Source organism: Pipistrellus hanaki (genome assembly GCF_964339955.1).
Source record: "Pipistrellus hanaki genome assembly, chromosome: 18".
NCBI lineage: Eukaryota > Metazoa > Chordata > Mammalia > Chiroptera > Vespertilionidae > Pipistrellus > Pipistrellus hanaki.
Genome location: NC_140520.1, coordinates 23,509,003 through 23,529,762, shown reverse-complemented (window position 1 = coordinate 23,529,762; position 20,760 = coordinate 23,509,003). Strand labels below are relative to the sequence as shown.

At 40.1% G+C, this 20,760-nt stretch overlaps 1 protein-coding gene across 3 annotated transcripts; it reads left to right on the top strand.

Annotated features, from left to right (window-relative positions):
• The first annotated feature begins 438 nt into the window (after positions 1–438).
• IVNS1ABP (influenza virus NS1A binding protein) lies at positions 439–20,418 on the top strand. 3 transcript variants are annotated; one of them, XM_084866590.1, is made up of 15 exons: positions 439–793; positions 6,222–6,450; positions 7,363–7,491; positions 7,668–7,837; positions 8,193–8,268; positions 9,435–9,608; positions 10,014–10,139; positions 11,506–11,613; positions 15,258–15,387; positions 16,075–16,299; positions 16,752–16,873; positions 16,969–17,095; positions 17,408–17,539; positions 17,699–17,872; positions 19,880–20,418. In XM_084866590.1, the coding sequence occupies exons 3-15, from the start codon at positions 7,381–7,383 to the stop codon at positions 20,131–20,133; spliced, it is 1,929 nt and encodes a 642-aa protein (XP_084722716.1). In that variant the 5' UTR covers positions 439–793; positions 6,222–6,450; positions 7,363–7,380; the 3' UTR covers positions 20,134–20,418. The 3 variants fall into 3 exon arrangements, with proteins under 3 accessions (XP_084722716.1, XP_084722718.1, XP_084722717.1); XM_084866591.1 differs by lacking the exons at positions 439–793; positions 6,222–6,450; positions 7,363–7,491; ... (2 more) ...; positions 9,435–9,608; positions 10,014–10,139 and adding an exon at positions 10,553–10,689; XM_084866592.1 differs by lacking the exons at positions 11,506–11,613; positions 15,258–15,387; positions 16,075–16,299; ... (3 more) ...; positions 17,699–17,872; positions 19,880–20,418 and adding an exon at positions 10,549–10,689.
• The last annotated feature ends 342 nt before the right edge of the window (positions 20,419–20,760 follow it).

The following is a 20,760-nucleotide window of genomic DNA, read 5'->3' as shown; positions in this document are numbered from 1 at the left end:
CACACACACACACATCACACACACACACACACACACACACACACACACCCCACACACACACCCTATCTCTCTGGGGACTGCGCTTCCAGTGGGGACCGAACAGGTGCAGGAGGCCGGAGGGAACCAGTCCTGGGACAGTCCTAAAGGGCGAATGAGGGTGAGGGTGAGGTTGCGGGTGCGGGGCGAGGGAAGGAGGGACCAGGGCTCAGCCAGGAGACGGAGGCGCACCCGGAGCAAGGTGCCTCTCGCAGGGATCACCTTGCGCTGACCTACTTGAGAGGCGCTGGAAGGAACCAGAGCGCGCGGGTGGGAGGCAGGGCGGGGCGGGCGGGAGGCGGGGCCGTGGGTGGGGTGGGCGGGGCCTCGGGGCGGCATCTCCGTGGCGCTCGCCTGTGATTGGCCGACACTTTTCGAGCCCGAGCGTCCGCGGAGCGTGGGCGGCGGCGGCGGCGCACGTGGTGACGTGCGAGGGGGTGAGGCGCGCGCGAGCGGCGGCGGCGGCGGCAGTGTCTCCGGGACGCGCGTGGAGGTCGGTCCCTCGGAACCCGCTGCTGGACGCAGTCTCTCCGCCTGCTGCTTCCGCGCGGCCGTGCCGGCCCGCCCGCGAGCGACGAGTCCCCGCGAGCGAGTCCTCGGCGGCGCTCCCCTCTCCCGGCAACCCCCGTGGGCCGACCGCTTCCCCCCCGTCCGCGGCCTCGAGGCGCTTTCCGTTGGGCCTGTACCCGCCCGCTTCCAGCTGCTCCCCGGCGAAGCTCCAGAGATGAGTTTTTCCATCTCTTCCGAAATGAACCAGGTAGGAAGCGCCGTTCCCGCCCGCGGCGGCGGAGGGGGAGGGCGCGGCCGGTATCGGAGCTGGGGGAGGGCGAGGGCGGCGCGGGGAGGGCGGGAGGCGCGGCGCGGAGTCCAGATCCCGCGGGTGGGGGAGGAACCCCCAGCCGCCGCCGCCGCCCTCGGAGGACGGGAGGCTGGCGCCGCGCGGCCCCGCGCTCCGGGCGCTGCCATGGTTGCTGGGCGGCGTTGGCGGCCGCGGGCGGGGGTGCCCGCAGCCTCGGGGAGCGCTGGGACCGGGGGAGCTGGGCGGGAGAAACTCGGGGGCCTGGGGCCGGGCGCCACGGGGCAGGGATGAGCTGCCTTCCGGAAAGAGGACGCGGGAAACTCGGTTCCCGCTGTCAGAACCGATGCCCGGCGCGTGTGGGTCAGTCCGGGTCTGGACTCTCCAACCAAGAGATGTCCCAGGACCCGGCGCGGTGTGGGCGGGGAGTCGAGCCCGACCCGCCTCGGTGCCCCCGGGGCCGGAGGGAGGTGGCATCGCGCCCCCGATCGCCGTGGGCCGCGGGGTCCTTTGTTCCCGCTCCACGTTGCCCGCTCTTCTTGCCAGGCGCGGGGAGCGGGGGGCGGGAGGAGGGAGGGAGGGAGCGGCTGTCCTGACGCGCTGGCGTTGAGTGACTGCGGGGCCGGCCAATGGCGGGCGGGGGTGTGCGGCGCCGGGCGCCTGGCCTCCCCGCCTGCGGACGGGCGCCCGCCCCGCGGAGCGCGGATAGAGGCCTGGGGCTGCAGGGCTGGCCGATCCCTGGGGCGCTCGCCACTTTCTCCCCGTCCCCCCAAGATATCGGTGGAGAGGGTTGCTCTTTTTCTTGCCTTGTTCACATCTTGCCTTTGCTTATAAGCACTCAGGAAGGTTAATCCCGCAGTATCAGATTGAGAGATGAACGTTAGGGAAACTTGAACCACAAATACTTTAGAAATACATTTAAGTCGTGCACAGACTTAATGTGAAAACAGCTGACATTTGAAAACGATAGCAAGTAGAAATCAGATGCCTAAAGGGTGCATTTTTTGTTTGTTGTTTCCTAAAGTCTGGTAGTGATGGAGGACTAGAACACCCTGGCTTCAAGCTGTTCTTTGAGGACTTGTGTGAGGTGGGGGGGTGGTCTGCCTAGTAATAATAAAGAACAACTCCGGAAGCCTGGTAACATAGACAGCATGGACCAGACGGTATTTTCTGTTAGTAACTGTAGCTCTGGCGGTTGGTTAAAGGATAACAAAATACCAATGCGGTTTGTAGGCAGAGTCCTGTTGAAATAAATCTCTGGCTTCAAGATGCCAAGGAGCAGTTAGTTGTATTTGTTTGTACACCTGGAGATGAGGCAAACACTGACTATTTAGAATGCGATTGAGAAGAGGATCATTAATTGTCCCCTAGCAGGCTGCTTATCAGATGTCTGTAATCTGGTAGCTGGAGTTTTGTAAAATGGATTAGTGCCACCGACCAAAGAGAGACCCAGAATGGTTTTCCTTTGTATTTTCCTAATGGAGTGCATCTCTGGCTAATAGATATCAGTTTCTTAGTTTATCTGACTGTTTTTTCTAACCCCCCCCCCCCCCAAGCCAAAACATTCCAGGTTTTATTTAGCTTTAAATTGGTGGGGTTTTGGCCACTTAATTTGGGTTGGCATTTTGCATTCCTTGCTTGAAAGATATTTCAAATGGCAATTGAATATGGTTTTGCAAGTAAGTATTTTTTAATGAAAAAGTTTTCTTGTTAAGGAAATGTCTTAATTGTTATCACTACATCAAGTACCACTAAAAATAATTTCATTGACTTTTCAATAGAATGGCTGTATAGTCAAATCTACTGAAGGAATTCTTTTTTATTTAATATATTTTATTGATTTTTTTAAGCAGAGAGGAAGGAAGGGAGAGAGAGAGTTAGAAACATCGATAAATGAGAAGCATTGATCAGATGCCTCCTGCATACCCCAAAATGGAACCTGGAACCCTTCAGTCCACAGGCTGAAGCTCTATCCACTGAGCCAAATTGGTTAGGGCCTGAAGGAATTCTTAAAAGTTGGGTGTCCTCCGACCTTTTTGTGCTAGAGTGTAAATGGAGGAATTATGAATAAGGGAGTGATTTGTGGGTATTTGTTGTTGTTGTTAGAACCACAGAAAATACATGCTTAGTCTCACATCAATTTCAATTACCACCTTGTAAACGATTTCTGAACCTATACCTGTATCATTATTCTCACACTTGTGGTATCAACCCTAATGCTCAGCAGGTATACCTCAGCATTATAATGTCCCAAAGCAAATTCCTCTCCTCCTCCTTTCCTAACTTTCAGCATGCAGCAAACTAAAATGACTGTTAAACCTTTGGAATTCTAATTTGGATATTGATTTCGATAATGATGCCACATATCCACGCTAAAATACCCTCACTACCTTAGGATAAGCACTGGTATATTATATATAGCTATACTTCATTTTCCTGCATCCGTGTTTTACCCTTCCTGCAGACTATCCACACATTTCTGCTAGTGTCCTATGCTTAGCTTGCTAAAATCCTTTTATGGCCTCCATCATTATTTAAACCTAGCATTCATTTCTCTCTCCTGCGAACTGCAACTATTGAACAAAAATAGCTACAGTTTCTGGAATGTGTGTGCTGTCATACATTTTTTCTTTTTTGTTTGAGCTGTCTTCTCTGATTGGTTTATCTGTCTGGTTGGTCTGCCTAGTGTTCAAGGCTGAGGAATGGAGTTAACTTGATTGCGTCATGAGCACCTCATTCCAGATTGCGCCTGCCATATGCTTGGTGCCATGAATGTGTGTGGGATGAAAGAAATACAGAACAATGAGGTTATAAAAGTATGGAACCAAGTGGGTCTGATCTGTCTGGTGACTTTTGACATGGATAGGTGGTGATAGTTTCATAGATAACACTGGGAATCTATAACTTCTGGTTTTAAAAAAGATTCATTCATTGGTTTACTTTATATTATTATAAAGTTTTTAAAAATGGAGTTGGTTGCTATTTTATGTGAGTTGACTGCCCTCAGAGGATTTCTTTGAAGCTTAAATGTTTGTGATTTGCTTTAGTTTTAAGGATGCTTTGAAAGTTTGATAAGGTTTTATTTTGCTCTTCTTACTGAAGGCCTGAGAAAAATGGAGGCAGGAGAGGGGGAGGCAATATTGCGCCTACCTTTTTTAAACTCTTTGATAAGACTCATTGAATTGTATTTCAGTTAGATAATCTTTTGGGGAGGCTGTGGTAACATGTGAATTTCTGGATGTTACTAAAGAAGTTTAATTACTCATTTATGAGTCTTCTCCCTTTTCTTGAACTGGTCATATTAAGGAACTGAAGTATATTTACCAGAATATACTGTATTTGACCCTGGTTTTTTAATTTTAAAAGTGGATTAATTAATTTAAATATATATCAGACAAAATTAATCAGATAAATTAATTTTTAAATATATATCAGACAAAAGTCGAACTTTTATACTTTACAGAAACTCTTGGATGATGGGACTTTTGGTTTGGCTTTTCAGAGGAAAAGAGTCCTCCCTACCTTTTTATGCCATTGATTTTTGAGCTTGAGTTTCATAGAGCAAAATAAAGATTTTTCTGTGCGTTTTTGTAATAGTTTAAAACTTTCAATTTGCTTAGTCTTTAGTGAAAGTGAATGTGAATTTTTGAAAGACTCGTTTTGCTTTAACCCCTTAACTTGAGGGTGGGTGAGAGTAGGGACATGAGGACAGCAGTTGAATCAAGTAAGTTGCCTACATTAACTTAAATGTTAAGTGGATTTGGACTAGCTTTTAAAACCAAGTAAGGTGTACTTACGAGTAGACATTAAAGTGATGAGGTTCTATTAAGACCTTGATGTACTAGAAAACCAAGTACTAAATGTAGTGGGACTCTATTGCAAAACTAATAATACTGTACAAATTTATATTCCAAGAGTTGCTCCAAAAATTCTCTAATATGTTGTTTCAAGAGGACTGAAGTGATTTTAATAATCTGATTTTGCTTTTAAAAATAAATTTAAAGTAGAACTTCCAATTTATTAAATATAAGTAGGTGCCATTTTATTCTTAGATTAAGACTAGTTTACAAATAGTGAATAAAATTTGTCAAAGTTTAGAATATTTATAAACCTCCGTATGTAATGTTTTTTGGTTTTTCAATGGGCACATTTTAATCATATCAACAGAATTTGCATGGCAGTTCCCCTTCCACTCTTGTTTTAAGAGCAGCTTATGAAATTGAAGTGAGAAGTTACCAACTGTGTGTGTAGATTGGCCCTCTATATACAAAAATTTTCTTAATTTGAGCTGCCTTGGCAAAAAATGTTGGATAGTTTCTTTAAGAGATAGTGTGTTTTCTATATGTATAGAGAATTGTGTATCACTTGGAAAATATTTATTTTATTAGACCTGGTTTCTTAAGAAAAGCTGAACTAACTAATCTAGATGAAAGTGTAGAGCAGAGGAAATCAATATTACACAACAGTCCTAACTGAGTCAGAAGAATACTCAGGTTTCTGTGAAATAAGACCTAAGTTACACAGTTAGGTCATGTGGGATCACACTGTCTCAGATCGTATATGTGTTGAATGTAACACAAAAGGTTTGTTGAATTAGAACTGGACCAGACTTAGTGATTGTTTACCTTAACATAATTGCTAGATTTAGAATTGTAGGTTTGATTAATGTACAAGGAAAGTTTGGGTAATTTTAAGATGTCTTTTTAAAAAAATTACCCACATCTTTCAAGTAATTTTTAGTTCTGGTTTCCTGAATTAGTGGTGTAATAGCAGTTCGGGTGAATCTTTATATTTAAGTTTCTAGCTAAGTTGTTTTGGTAGAGGCTCTGCCTTCAAGGGACCTTGAATTAAGGAAGATAAGCAGGCATACAGAAACAGCCCAGAACAGGCCAGCTGGAAGATGAAAATACTTTTCAGAGGATTCAGTATGTGGAGAAACTACTTCTTACCTGGGGGGACTTGAAGGGGTTCTCTGGAGCTAAAATTTCACCTGGCAGAGGTTGGATTTAGGGTATTTCAAGAAGGTACAGAGGTTAGGAAGTACAGAGCACACTTTGGGGAACAGTATATATATCTGGTTTGACTGTAACATTGTGTACATATCTGGGAATGATGCCCAAGTTGCTTGCTGGCTGGTGAAAACAGAAAGATCACTTGTTTCTATGTTAAAAGGTGTTTTTTTGTTTTTGTTTTGTTTTTTAAAAAATTAATCAGAGTAGTTGCTGATTAAATGGAAAATGTTTGTAAATAGTCCCATTACGTTAGTTATTTTCTCTCTGTGCCATTTACCAGTATGTCCAAATCTCTTCAAGATCACAACTTACTTTGTGTGATGTAATCTACCTAGATCAGTGACATTCTGAATATCTAAAATTTTTCATTGTTACAGATTATGATGCACGATTATCACAGAAGAAATTCATGTCTATAGCTTTTAAGGACTTAATTACATCATTTCCAAGCCTGATAGTTTTGGAATCACCATTAAAGCTTAAGACACCTCTGCCTTCACTTCAACCACCTATCTTCATACCTCAACGAAGTGCTGAGTTTTAACACTCCTTTGTCCTTGAATTATTTAAGACATCCCAGAAATACATTTCTTACCAGTATAGTAGGTAAGTGAATATTCATGCCCAATGCAGCATTAAGACATCTTGTTTTTCTGAACACTGTATGTACCAAGTACTCTAAAAGCCTTTCATAATTGTTATAAGGTGAAGCCAGTAATTGTTTGTAGTAAAAACACATCTATTTTTTCTTTGTATTTTGAATTTGAATAAGTTACTTCAAACTAAATCTCCTATTTTTGCCTTTTTTAAAATTTGATTTTTAGAGAGAGGGAGAGAAACATGGATATGAGAGTGAAACATTGATCAGCTGCCTCTTGCAGGACCCCTGCCAGGGTTTGAGCCTGCAACCTGGGCATGTACCCTGACTGGAATACAACTGAGCCAGGGCCTATTACTGCTTTTTAATGATGCATCTTGTATAGCCCATTAGTTAGTTGTTCACAGGAAAAGGTGAAGTGGAAACTTTAAAAGAACCAAAGTTTTGATCATGTATTCTTATAAGTGATTTGGGATATATGAAACCTGCATAGAGAACTGAATTTAAATTCATCTTAATATCAGTTTTTCTCGTTTGTGGGTAAAGGAATGACAGCAATTGAAAACCTACACATGAGGACCAACTCACAGCTGTCCAAGCTTTTAGTTTGTTTGTGGGATGGGTTTGAATAAGGCTGGGTTTACATTTCTTTCCCTTTACAATGACTGTGTTAATAGACATGGAAATGGCCAAAATTGCTGAGATATCCAGTACTGTATGAATCCTTAAAAAGATGACCAAAGCGTAGGAGTACAAAGACTTGGACATACAGTGCCAGTGTTTTTTCAGTAATGCTTTTGTATGATAAAATTTTTGTTGTTGATAGGACAGAATTTGAAAATAAAGATTAACTGTATTACTCTTTTAAATATAAAAACCACCGTTTACAAGTAAAATAACCATTTCTTTTTTCCCTTCAGCCAAATTTATAAGGAAAAATGATTCCCAACGGATATTTAATGTTTGAAGATGAAAATTTCATTGAGTCTTCGGTTGCCAAATTAAATGCCCTGAGGAAAAGTGGGCAGTTCTGTGATGTTCGTCTTCAGGTAGTTAAAACTTAATTGGAAACTTATAGAATTGGTCTTCATTACTAAAAGCCATAAGATCTTGGATTTGCTTATTTTCTCATTCATAGGAGGCATTTAATGAAATAACTTTTTAAAAAAGTGATTAGAAATACATAGTCGACAGTGTTTCTGATTTTAATTTCTCATAATTTCAGGTCTGCGGCCATGAGATGTTAGCACACAGAGCGGTCCTGGCTTGCTGCAGTCCCTATTTATTTGAAATCTTCAATAGTGACGGCGATCCTCATAGAGTTTCTCATGTTAAGTTCGATGATCTCAATCCAGAAGCTGTTGAAGTCTTGTTGAATTATGCCTACACTGCACAGTAAGTTTTTTTGTTTTTTTTTTTAAGTCATTTGTATAATCAGGAATGTCATCAGGAAAATCCACGATTCTCTAGATCAGGGGGTGGGGAACCTGCGGCCTTGCGGCTGTAAGGCCCACAAAATCATTTGGCCTGGCCCTGCCAATGCAATAGAGGTGAGTTAATTAAATGTTCGACCAAATATAGCAGGCTAGTTTTTAAGTGGATAATTTTGTATGGCCCACATATGATGTAATAAATATCCAAATGGCCCTTGGCAGAAAAAAAGATTCCCTAACCCTGCTCTAGGTTTAAATTCATCTGTTTTAAGACCTTGATACATGAAATGATAAAGACCTTTTTTTTTTTTTAATAGGTTGAAAGCTGATAAGGAATTAGTAAAAGATGTTTATTCTGCAGCCAAAAAGCTGAAGATGGACCGAGTAAAGCAGGTAGAGTACCAGAAGTAATCCACAAAGACTACTGTTGTCAGGGAGTCTTATTATTAGAATCTATATCTTGTTATTTGTTTGCATCAAGAACTTGAGAGTCTCTTTTTTCCGCTACAGAACTGAATATGCTATTTTAACTGCAGGTGTAATAATGCAGCAAGGTCATACCTCCTCTCGGATAATATGGGCTAAAATCTTGTTTTTCCAACTGTCTTCTCTGGCAGGGTGTCTGTTAGTCTCTGCTAGCATGAATTAAAATATTGTTTTTCTCAGATTATTCACACAACCTTAATTTTTTGCTCATTTGTTTAAAAAAATATATTGGGATGACGTTCTAACCAGTGGAGCTACCCAGTCAGAACAATTCTTTGTTCTTTTACTCTTCTTGGTTTTTTAAAAGTACTTCTAGAATTGAACACCATTGAGAAGTGCTTAATAATTCATATGAGGAAAAGCATTTAATCCCCTGGTGGGGGTCAGTAAACTGCAACCCTCCCAACAGCTGCCTAGTTTTATCTAGTTTTAGCTGGAACATAGCTTTCATCTTCATATAATGTATGGCCACTTTCCACCTATAGTGACAGTTGAGTAGAAGTGAAATAAGAGGTAGTATGCCTACAATCCCTATCAGACCCTTCAAGATAGTTTCCTGGCCCCTCCTCTATAGCACTTCTCTGCTTAAGAATCCTTCCCTGGCTTATAGCACATATCCCTCAGTTACCACTAGGTTTTCCCTAAGTAGTTGCTGTTTTTCCAAAAGTATTCCCTGATTATCTTTTGCTCCAGTCAAACTAAATTGCAACATCTACTCTACTTGCTATTTGCATTCTATACCATCATATGTCCTGAAGAGCCAAATTCAGATATTGCCTTCATGAAGACTTGTCTCATTATTCTAGTTGAAAATTATATTTTCCTTAACATTTCATATGCATTATCATAGCATTTGTTTAGTGCTGTTTTCCTTACATAGTTTACACATTGTATGGCATTCTTTGCTGTTCATTATTTGTATAGTATACATTGTTTCTTCCTACTGTTAAACTTGTTCTAGTTTGCCAGTGATTTTTTATTTGTCTTTATATCTGTATGTAATGCTTATTCATTGAGTATGAAATGCCTGTTAAATAAAATGTATGTAAATACTAGCACTCTTGTTTTCCAAGGTTTGTGGCGATTACTTACTGTCTCGAATGGATGTTACCAGCTGCATCTCCTACCGTAACTTTGCAAGTTGTATGGGAGACTCCCGTTTGTTGAATAAGGTTGATGCTTATATTCAAGAGCATTTGTTACAAATTTCTGAAGAGGAAGAGTTTCTTAAACTTCCACGGCTAAAGGTAAGGAGTAAAATCTACAAAGATATATTGTACAGCTCCAGGCAGGGAATCTTTGTGTTTCAAGAAAGTGAGTGTTGGTTATGAAAAAGACATTGCATTGAAATGTCTTTTTAAAATCTACAGCTCCAGGCAGGGAATCTTTGTGTTTCAAGAAAGTGAGTGTTGGTTATGAAAAAGACATTGCATTGAAATGATAGTTATTTTTCTCAGTGTAATCATTTTCTGCCATTTTGTTTACTTTCTTTGTTTTCTTGACTACTTAATTCTAATTCACAAGTTAGAGTAAATGCATGGAATGCAATGGGGCATCTTTATTGACAGCTTTATTATGAAATTGAGAATTAAGCTGAAAATTGGAGGGTGAACACTGATCCATGTGTTGTTGTGTGTTTTTTCCAAATCCAGTTGGAGGTAATGCTTGAAGATAATGTTTGCTTGCCCAGCAATGGCAAATTGTATACAAAGGTAATCAACTGGGTGCAGCGTAGCATCTGGGAGAATGGAGACAGTCTGGAAGAGCTGATGGAAGAGGTTAGTTTTAAAGTAAATGGGATTCAACAATTCTTAAAAATTATTTGCTATAACATGAAGGATTCCCTTTCACTTTTATTTTATAACCATGACCCTAAAGAATTTAAATTTTGCTATAGGTACCCCTAAGCTGAGAAACAGGGGGGGTGTCCAGGTGAGCTGAATGAACTGTTCAGTTTGGTCTTCTGCTTTTCTTTTTTTTTCTTTTTTTTCTTTTTTTAATTTCTTTGCTTATTATGTGCTATTAACTTTCTTTAAAGTAGCATGTAATTTGCTTTAGAAATGGGAGGTGGTACACTGAAATTTTCTGTAGATTCTTAATTTTTCTTCACAGGTTTTTGCTTTAAAAATGACAAGTAGGTAAAAGCTTCTAATGGTTGTTCCTCCCCGTTGATTTATCTCCCCATAGGTTTATTAACAAAACTAGGATACCCAAGACTGAAGAAACAAGAAGAAACCTCAAGTGTATTGACACGTAAAGAAGCAGCAGTCCTGCCCCAGTTCTCCTAAGAAAAATCCGCTGTGGGCAGAGAACGATGATGATTTAATGGTGTTTACTCCTTTACAGGATTCTTATCTTTAAAGCTTTGTGTTTTTCAATGGTGTTGTTCATACATAGTCACTCAACTTTGGTGTTTAAAAACCAAGCAAGAAAGAAAAATTAATGGAAAAATAGTGGGAATTAAAATAGGCAGATGGAACATTGGAGTGACTTTGAGTTTATCCACCCACTTAAGCCTTTCAGGTTCACTAATGGCTTATCAAATCTGTTAGACCTTTAAAAACACTGTTATCATGTTCTGAAAAGGCTAACAGGCGATCTTTAAGTTATGGTTTTCCATTTGAAAGTCAGATGCAGTCGCTATGTATTTGCATCTGTTAAAGGAAGTACTCTACAGTTTGAATTTTTTAATTTGTTTTTTTTGTTGTTTTTTTTTTTACATTGCCTACAGGACAGAAATATATTTATGCAATTTAGACCACTTATCCTCAGAGGTGTAAACCATATTCAGTATTTTATTGCAAATATGTATACTCTTTAAGACGTTGTATGTTGTACTAGTGCTTTTTTCTTAATGCTATATAATAGAAGCTATGAAAAAAAAACAATGAAGATTTCTTTCATGCCAATCAAGCCAAGGACCCTTCAGCCAGGATTAGAAGATTCTGTATTTTTTTTTTTTTTTTTTTTAAGATTTTACAACCATGACATGTATTTTCTTTGCTTCGGGATCCTGCCAGAGTAAGATGTCAAGAAGCTCAAGAAGCACACTGGAGGTTACCTTGAGGCGGTTGTGTGATCTGCGGACTAGAGGTGTAGCCATGGAGACAGTAGCCACATGGGTGTTCTGTTGCTGTTTTGCAGGTTCAAACCTTGTACTACTCAGCTGATCACAAGCTGCTTGATGGGAACCTACTAGATGGACAGGCTGAGGTGTTTGGCAGTGATGATGACCACATTCAGTTTGTGCAGGTACACATTGCACATCTGAGGTAACCTCAGGTTGAAATTTGATTAGAGCATTTTATAGTATATGAAATTTTCCTTTAATAAAGGAAAGTGGAAGAATTTCATTGGTATGACTGGACAGAAACATTTCTGGGAGAAAAGCATACCTTCAAGTTACTACCATTTTTGCCACATAAAAAAAAGAATTCAATTAACTCAACAAATTAGGAAACCCCATTTAGGATTTTTCTCAATAACATTTAAAAATAGTAAGAAAAATTGCAAATAAGATGAAACAATATAGAAGTTACTTGGTTAGAAAAATAGTTGTTTGCAACAGGAATGACTATTAAATAGACCCAATTTAAAAAAAAAAAAATCTTAGATGTAAACTTTTTAAGTTTATGAACAAATAACAGAGAAACTGTACAAATCCTAAGTATCACATAGTAATGAACTCACAAGTTTAAATACTACTCAGGTCAAGAAGAAAAGATTTCTAGTGCTCTACCAGTCTTCCTCTTACCCCTCTGGATCACTACAATACCCTCAAAGGAAACCACTATCCTAACTTCTGAAACACCAGGCTAGTTGGCCTATGTTTGACGTTTACATACCTATAGTATGTATTCCTCTTTTGGCCTTCAGCTCAACATTGTATTTATGAGGGATAAAATACAAAATAGGCAGAGTTGACCCAGTTTAAGAGGTCTTCTCCGTTAATGATTAAAAGACAAATGACAGATCCAGGTGTAACCTGTATGGTGGTGATGTTAGGGGTGTGTTAATAATGGCTGAATATCTTTATTTTCCGAAAAAGTTTTTGGGTGTGAACATTTTCCAAAAGTACTCTTTGAATAAACAAAGGCTGAATGCCTGTGTGGCAGGCCCTGTTTTAGATATGGGGACATAAAAATTTGTTAAGAGATGGTTTCTATTCGTAGGACTGTATAGGAGTAGGTAAAACAATACAGACGTTTAAGTCTTATCTACTTTAAAGTATAAAAGTAGGGCTTAGTGGAGTCAAGAGGAGAGAAACTGGGGAAATTTCACAAAAGAGGCAACATTGGAACAGTCAGGATTAGAAGAGTTTGCATAGCAGATAGAAGTGTGTCAGATAGCCAAGAGTCCAAGGATGATACACTTGGAATTGCAGGTCACAGGATTGGAAATGTAGGTAAATGTCACCTGTATGGGGCTTATATTTTATCCTACAATTAGTGGGGAACTTTCAGAGAATTTTAGACAAGGGAGTAAAGTTATATGAACAGCAGATGCATTTCACAACAGTAGAGGGGTGGGTTAAATTATGGTATTTCTATAGGCCAAAGATATGTCTATTAATCATGTTTTTAGACAAATGTTTAACTATCAGGTGGTAGCCAGCTGATTTGTGTTTTTTGTAACTTTACAAAATGGTTGCATTAAATTTATTTTTATAACCAGGTACAGAAGGTAGATTAGAGCTCATGAGACCAGTTTGGAAGGCAGCTATACTCACCACTATACCACCAACGCCTTTCATGAGACCAGTTTGTATAGGCACGAAGGAAAAAGGATGGACTCTAGACATTTATGGTTGGAAAGGTTGAGACTGTAGTACTTCTTAATGATTGTTCAGATTAGGAAGATTAAGAAAATTTGAGAGTGAGCGGGATTCTGACACTTGACTCCTTAGGAGGCAGTGCCATGAATCGAAATCGTGAAAAAAAAGATGAAGGGACACACTGGGCTTCAGGAATAGGGACAGAAGTTGAGTAGCACAATCAGAATCACATAATCTGGTAAAGTCTGGTTAACTCAGGAGTAGGAATTTTGAAGGAGGACCAAAGTGTCTGCTGTGGAAGTCATGAAAGAAAAGGTCAGGGGTATCTCTCCTACATTACTTTAGGAAACCACTTATAGTAACCTTGAGTGGATATAATTTCCAGAGTATTAAGGTTAAGAAACGCTTAGCTTGAGAGGCTGAAAAGGAAACAATCCCCAGAGGCCACCTCTTGGGCAGAGAGAGGCAAAGAGAGCACGGGCCAGGGAGTGGGCTAGTGGTAAAATAGATGTGGGAAAGTCTGAAGATAGGAGGAATTATGTTTGAAAATGTTCCAGACGGAACATGAAGGTGTTAGCCAGCATTTCTGTATCAGGAATGTTGGTTCCAGAACACCAGCAGTCTTCATTGTTACTGTGCTTTCTCTCACATTGGTTTTCTCTCCGTACATAAGAGCAGTTTTCTCAGTGTGATAAAAGCTATTAATGTGAGCGAGGTCAATTTGTGATACTTTGGATCCCTTCTTCCCAGGTTGGGTGGGGTTTTATGTGCCTTGTAATTCTAGTAGCAGAGTGCAGTCTGTCATAGCAGAATACTTAGAATTCCTAATCTTTACTTTGTTATTGCTTTAGGCAATGCATCTTTAAGTTACAGTATTTTTATTTATAAAATGGGTAGGTAGTATTGCTCTCATTGGATTAAAAGAGATGTGAAAAAGTGCCTAATACCTAAGTATATAATAAATGTCCATATGGAATTTAATAACCATTTACATGGTACATTTTCTATCCTTTCTCAAAATAGTCTACACATGCTGTAACCACACCTGCTGCAGGGCACAGACCAAACTTCAGTAGTTTTTTTTTTTAACAGCTTTAAGTAGTCCACAATCTTTTTTTTCCCTATTGTTACATGGATTTTTGCTTCCAATAGAAATAGCAATTTCCATTAAAAATTTTACCTGCCATGGGACTCTGACCCTGGGGACCAAAATAAGTGGATAGGCAGAGTTGGCCAGGCACTGAGGGTGTAGGTGGTACCTGTTCACTTGGCAGCTCCTCTCAGGGTACTTAGTGTTGATGTTTCCAAGTCTATGATCATGTTGTTTGGAAGTGTTATAGGCTAAAGTAACTGGAAGAAAATCATCAAAGGGAACTCACACATGAGAACAGTGTAATTCTCTTACTATCATTTGAAAACTTGCAACTTTTTCCATTTCTCCCTCCTTTAGTGTTCCTTGGTATTCTACTTTAGTGAATGGTTGGCTCTTTTAGTATTATTTCATTTCTGATTACTATTTTTTATGTTTCGATGTAGTCTTATTTGTCGAAAAATGCTCTATAATACCTATAAGTTAGTCCTAAAGAAATATACTATTAATATTAGGTGTTTCTTGTATTTACCACTTTTTTTTCCTGTAAAATACTTTCAGGGAGACTGAATGGATATTATTTATGTCTGCTCACTTTTTGCTGGCATTATGTCAACATACCAGTACATATGATTTATTTAGGTGTGACAGTTTCATGAAGACAGTGGGTTAATGTACTCTGTTAATCCATGCCATTTTAAATTTATAACTACTACTTCTAGACTATTCTGTACCTAAGAATAAAGAGAATGTGGGTTATGGGGTGGAGGACTTCCTTTTTTTCCCTGCATTAGGAATTGATACTTGACCCACAATATATTTCTTAATTGTTTTAATTTAGCTTTTTCTAACCAGGCAATCTGTGAAGTGTAGTTATTAAGAGATGGAAACATGCCTGTAATTTGTGCCAGTTGGAAATGTTGCTCTGTGTTAAATTTAGTGTTTTTTCAGTGTTGTGAAATAGCTCAGCAACACAGGTACACCAGGTATGGTCTTTGGCTAGGTTTCTGTAGCTGCCTTTTGATTTTGCAGAAAAAGCCACCACGTGAGAATGGCCATAAGCCGATAAGTAGCAGTTCCACTGGATGTCTCCCTTCTCCAAATGCCCCGGTACAAAGTCCTAAGCATGAGTGGAAAATCATTGCTTCAGAAAAGACTTCAAGTAAGTGCATTATACTTATAGTGTCTGAAATGTAATTATTTTAAGGAATGGAACCATTTTTTAGTACTTTCAAATTGAGAAAAAACTCAGAAGCAACTAAGTTTGGAATACAATAGCAGATTGTTCCTGTCTGGAATCTGGAGTCTGATTCAGGATTGTATAGCAGCCAAATCCTATATAATTCAAGGGTAATATGCAAATTCACCCTAACAGTGGAACAACTGGTCACTGGGGGAAGAGGGGAGCAGATGCTCAATGCAGGAGTTGCCCCCTGGTGGTCAGTGAGCTTCCACAGAGGAAGCACCACTCAGCTAGAAGCCAGCTCATGGCTGGCCAGTGTAGTGGGGGTGGCAGGGACCTCTCCTACCTCCACAGCAGCACTAAGTATGTGTGGCTATTGAGTTAGGCCTGCTCCCCGGGAGGTCTGGCCTAAGTCAGGAGGTGGACATCTCCCGAGGGCTCCCGGGTTGCCAGAGGGATGTCTGACTGCCAGCTTAGGCCCAGTTCCCTGAGGAGCAGGCCTAAGCTATCAATTGGACACCACCCCCCACCCCCTGAAGGGTCCCAGACTGTGAGAGGGTGCAGGCCGGGCTGAGAGACACCCCTGACTGCACGAATTTTCATACACCGGGCCTCTAGTGTTAATAATAATTGCATCTTAAACATTGAATTCTTGTGCTTTAACAGATAACACTTACTTGTGCCTGGCTGTGCTGGATGGTGTATTCTGTGTCATTTTTCTTCACGGGCGAAACAGCCCACAAAGCTCACCAACAAGTACTCCAAAACTAACTAAAAGTTTAAGCTTTGAGATGCAGCCTGATGAGCTGATAGAAAAGCCCATGTCGCCTATGCATTATGCACGGTCTGGCCTGGGGACGGCAGAGCTGAATGGCAAACTCATAGCTGCAGGTAAGACAAGGAGGGTGATTTCTCGTGGGGGACCTCCAGCCAAACCTCCAGTGGGGATTTTACACTTTGTGACATGCGAACTTTGGAAGAGAGGGTTTAATATACCTTCTTCCTTGGCCCTCCACTTTACCACACTGTAAGACAACAGAGAAATAAATACTGTTGTACTGTCTAACCTTTGACGTAGTAGTCTGATTCTTAAAAAAACACTATAAAGTGGGTAAATTGCTCTCCTAATTTTCAGGGCAACACCAAGCCATTTAGTCATAATGATACTATTGTTATTAAGGTGTTTATAAGCTCTTAAAAAAGAAACATGATTCCTGGGGCCTTATAAGTTTGTGGGTAAAAATTATTTTTCTCACTGTGCTGATTACTTTTAAGCATTCTGGACCAGAAACCCTCATCTGGCTTAATCCTGTAAATGTAAATCTTTATGGTTCTTTTACCAGGGGGCTATAACAGAGAGGAATGCCTTCGAACAGTTGAATGCTACGATCCACATACAGATCATTGGTCCTTCCTTGCTCCCATGAGAACACCAAGAGCCCGATTTCAAATGGCTGTACTGATGGTCAGTGCGTTATGTTTCAGGAAGAAGCAATCTGTATTTGGCTTTTTCTCATAACTTGAGATGGCAGAAATGCTAATCTCTCACTTTTGGTCTAGGGCCAGCTTTATGTGGTTGGTGGATCAAATGGCCACTCGGATGACCTGAGTTGTGGAGAGATGTATGATCCAAACATAGATGACTGGATTCCTGTTCCAGAATTGAGAACTAACCGTTGTAATGCAGGTAATAACACTTTCTATTAAGATAGTCAGTGTTGCCGAAACCAGTTTGGCTCAGTGGATAGAGCGTTGGTCTGCGGACTGAAGGGTCCTGGGTTCAATTCTGGTCAAGGACATGTACCTTGGTTGCAGGCACATCCCCAGTAGGAGGTGTGCAGGAGGCAGCTGATCGATGATTCTCTCTCATCGAAGTTTCTAACTCTCTATCCCTCTCTCTTCCTCTCTGTAAAAAAATCAATAAAATATATATTTTTTAAAAGATAGTGTTTAAATGTGACAATTTATCAATGTGTAACCTTATTTTATACTCACATAGGAGTGTGTGCTCTGAATGGGAAATTATACATCCTTGGTGGCTCTGATCCATATGGTCAGAAAGGGCTGAAAAATTGTGAAGTTTTTGATCCTGTAACAAAATCATGGACAAGCTGTGCTCCTCTAAACATTCGTAAGTTCACTTTTCCCCCTTGAAGTTGTTGAGTTTTTGTTTTGGGGTGTTTTTTTTTTTTTTGCCCCTAAAAAGACCTCCGAATCAATAGTATGTGTAGTACACACTTAAGAGTTTTGGGAGATAGAACAATAATTTTGGTTTGACTTGATTTTATAGGTAGACATCAGTCTGCAGTCTGTGAGCTTGGTGGTTATTTGTACATAATTGGAGGTGCAGAGTCTTGGAATTGCCTGAACACCGTAGAACGTTACAATCCTGAAAATAACACCTGGACTTTAATTGCACCCATGAATGTGGCTCGGAGAGGAGCTGGGGTAGCTGTTCTGGACGGTGAGTGTTAGGGTTTGGAGAAGTGAGGAATAGGTAATGGCAAAGGTTTGTACTAAAATTCTAAGAATGTCAGTGATAACCATATGATTGTATAATTAAGAATTCAGATGCTGCCATCTTTTCTGATGCAGTGTGGATTGGTGATTTCTTTTTTAGAAATACCTTTATCAGAAACTCAGTACTTGATATAATGTAAATATATCACTTTGTTAATCTTTTGATAAGTTCACTGAGTTGTAAGTCATTTTCTTTCATAAACCATACTCAAAATGCATCATTTTGGATTAAGGGTTTACTTCTTTAGAGCAAGAATTTTAAAGTATTTGATTTGCAAATCATCTAGACCTAGTTATTTTTCTAATTGTCTACTTGATACCTAATTGGAAGTAAAACTTCTAGACTATTTTTAAGAAGTCTTTCCAAGGCATTAAACTTTTTTTATACAAACACAGCTTTCTTTTCACATGCAGTATATTTACTTACAATTATAATGAATTTTACACTGTTTTTGGAACAAAAGCAGAATATTAATAAGCTTGGGCCTCAGCTGGTGAAAGTATGGTCTGTAGCCTCTAGCTTACTATGGGCTATGGGCCTTCTCAATTGTTTTACAAGTACAGCAAGCCCTTCAATAACGTTACTTTAAAACATTGATGAGATGCCATAGGAACTCAACTCTTGTTTATAGCCTATGGTAAAATTAGTTTTGTTAAATGTCTTTCACTTAAAGTCCTAAAACCTATTGAGAACACTAAGTGAGGACTTAATTGTATATGGGTACAGGTAGGAATGATCAATTTGAAAACCTGTAATTAAATTTTTAAGTAACAGAACCTAATGCTAACATTTTGTTTGAAAATGTTAACTGCTCTGCATGTATATTTGAAAAGTCATAAGTCATAACTCCCAACTTTGTTTCCAAGAAGACATTTATTTACCAAAATCATTGTAATATAATCGGAAAGAGTTCAGTTTTCAGAAATCTGCTTTTCAAATTTTAGTTGTTACACACTAGACCAGTGGTCAGGAAACTGCAGCTCACAAGCCACATGCAGCTCTTTGGCCCCTTGAGTGTGGCTCTTCCACAAAATGCCACGGCCTGGGCCAATCTATTTTAAAGAAGTGGTGATAGAAGAAGTTTAAGTTTAAAGAATTTGGTTCTCAAAAGACGTTTCAATCATCATACTGTTGATATTTGGCTCTGTTGACTAATGAGTTTGCTGACCATTGCACTAGACAATACAAAAGTTCCAGTGCACAGAACTATTTTAGTTTGCCACTTAACTAGCTGTGTCTTTTGGCAAGTTGTCCAACTTCTTTGTGCCTTGTTTCATCTGTGAAATGGCAATAATAGCAACTACCACATAGAATTGTTGTGAGAATTGCACTTTAGTTAGATGTTGCCCTCCCCTTAAATTGCCTAAGTTCCATGTGCAGGTGGTTTTTATTCTATTTATATCCCCCACCTCTAGAGAGTGCCTCTCACCCTAGTGGGCATCCTGTATAATAAAAGCCTAATATGCCAAGTGTCTGGTTGTTCATTCAACCAATCAAAGCGTAACATGTTAATGATATACTAAGGCCGCTCAACCACTCACTAGGATGTGCACTGACCACCAGGGAGCAGACTCTCCTACTGGTGGGTTAGCTTGCTGCTGGGAGCCAGCCTATGTAAGACGGGTCAGACATGCCCTGGAGCCCCCCTGCGATCCCTCCCCTAGCCAACCTCCTGTATCCCTTTCTGCCCCAATCATGTACCAGTGGGGTCCCTCAGCCTGGCCTGCACCCTCACGCAATCCAGGATCCCTTGGAGATGTTGAAGAGCCGGTTTCCGCCAGATCCCGCAGGCCAGGCTAAGGGACCCCACTGGTGCACAAATTCATGTACCAGATCTCTAATTTAATAAGTATTTCTGACAGAATGAAGAGGCTTTTCTAAACCCACTGATTTTAGCAGATTTTAGGATTCTCTCTTCATCTAGATTTATCTATCTCATTTCTCTTTTAGGAAAACTATTTGTAGGTGGTGGCTTTGATGGTTCTCACGCTATCAGCTGTGTGGAGATGTATGATCCAACTAGAAATGAATGGAAGATGATTGGAAACATGACTTCAGCAAGGAGCAATGCTGGGATTGCATCTGTAGGGAACACCATCTATGCAGTGGGAGGATTTGATGGCAATGAATTTCTGAATACCGTAGAAGTCTATAACCTTGAGTCAAATGAGTGGAGCCCCTATACAAAGATTTTTCAGTTTTAACAAATTTAAGATTCTTTCAAACTAACAGGCTTAGTGATGTAATTGTGTTTAGTAGAGGTACATTTGTGAATAAGGAGGGTGGGTGGGTCTAGAGGTTGCTAACAGCAACACAAAGCTTTTGCATATTGCATATTATTAAACATGCTGTACATACTTTTTGTGTTATTGGGAAAGGAATGCAAAGTTGAAGATCTGTTTTGTGTATTTTTAGGACTACTTTGGTTATTTTACTTTTTGGAAGTTGTTACTGTAAAAGAATAAACCAAGAATTGATTGGGCACATCATTTCAAGAAGTCCCCTCTCCACATTTGTTTTGCCAATTTGCACATTGAATTACTTTCCTTAAATGTGTATTAGGGCAAGAGGGGGTAGAGTATTAAGATGTAGGCATTTGGGTTTTTTAAGGGCCCTTTTACAATAACTGGAACCCTCTATAACAAAAGATACTTATTTAACTAGATGGCAGTGACTTTTTTTTATTAAAAGAAAGGTGACATGCCTACCAAGATTTAATCTTGTGTGATTGCCTTATATGACTTTTATATCAGCAAAGTGCTTTTCCTGTTGAAGTTGAATGTGGCATAATTCAAATTACTGAAGCAGAATGGTAGACTTAAAGTATGCAG

Coding starts and splice junctions, on each gene's coding strand:
- IVNS1ABP (XM_084866590.1), top strand. CDS start 7,381: ATGATTCCCAACGGATATTTAATGTTTGAAGATGAAAATTTCATTGAG. Junction 16,874..16,968: donor TTCAAATGGCTGTACTGATG/GTCAGTGCGTTA, acceptor CTTTTGGTCTAG/GGCCAGCTTTATGTGGTTGG. Junction 17,096..17,407: donor AACTAACCGTTGTAATGCAG/GTAATAACACTT, acceptor ATACTCACATAG/GAGTGTGTGCTCTGAATGGG.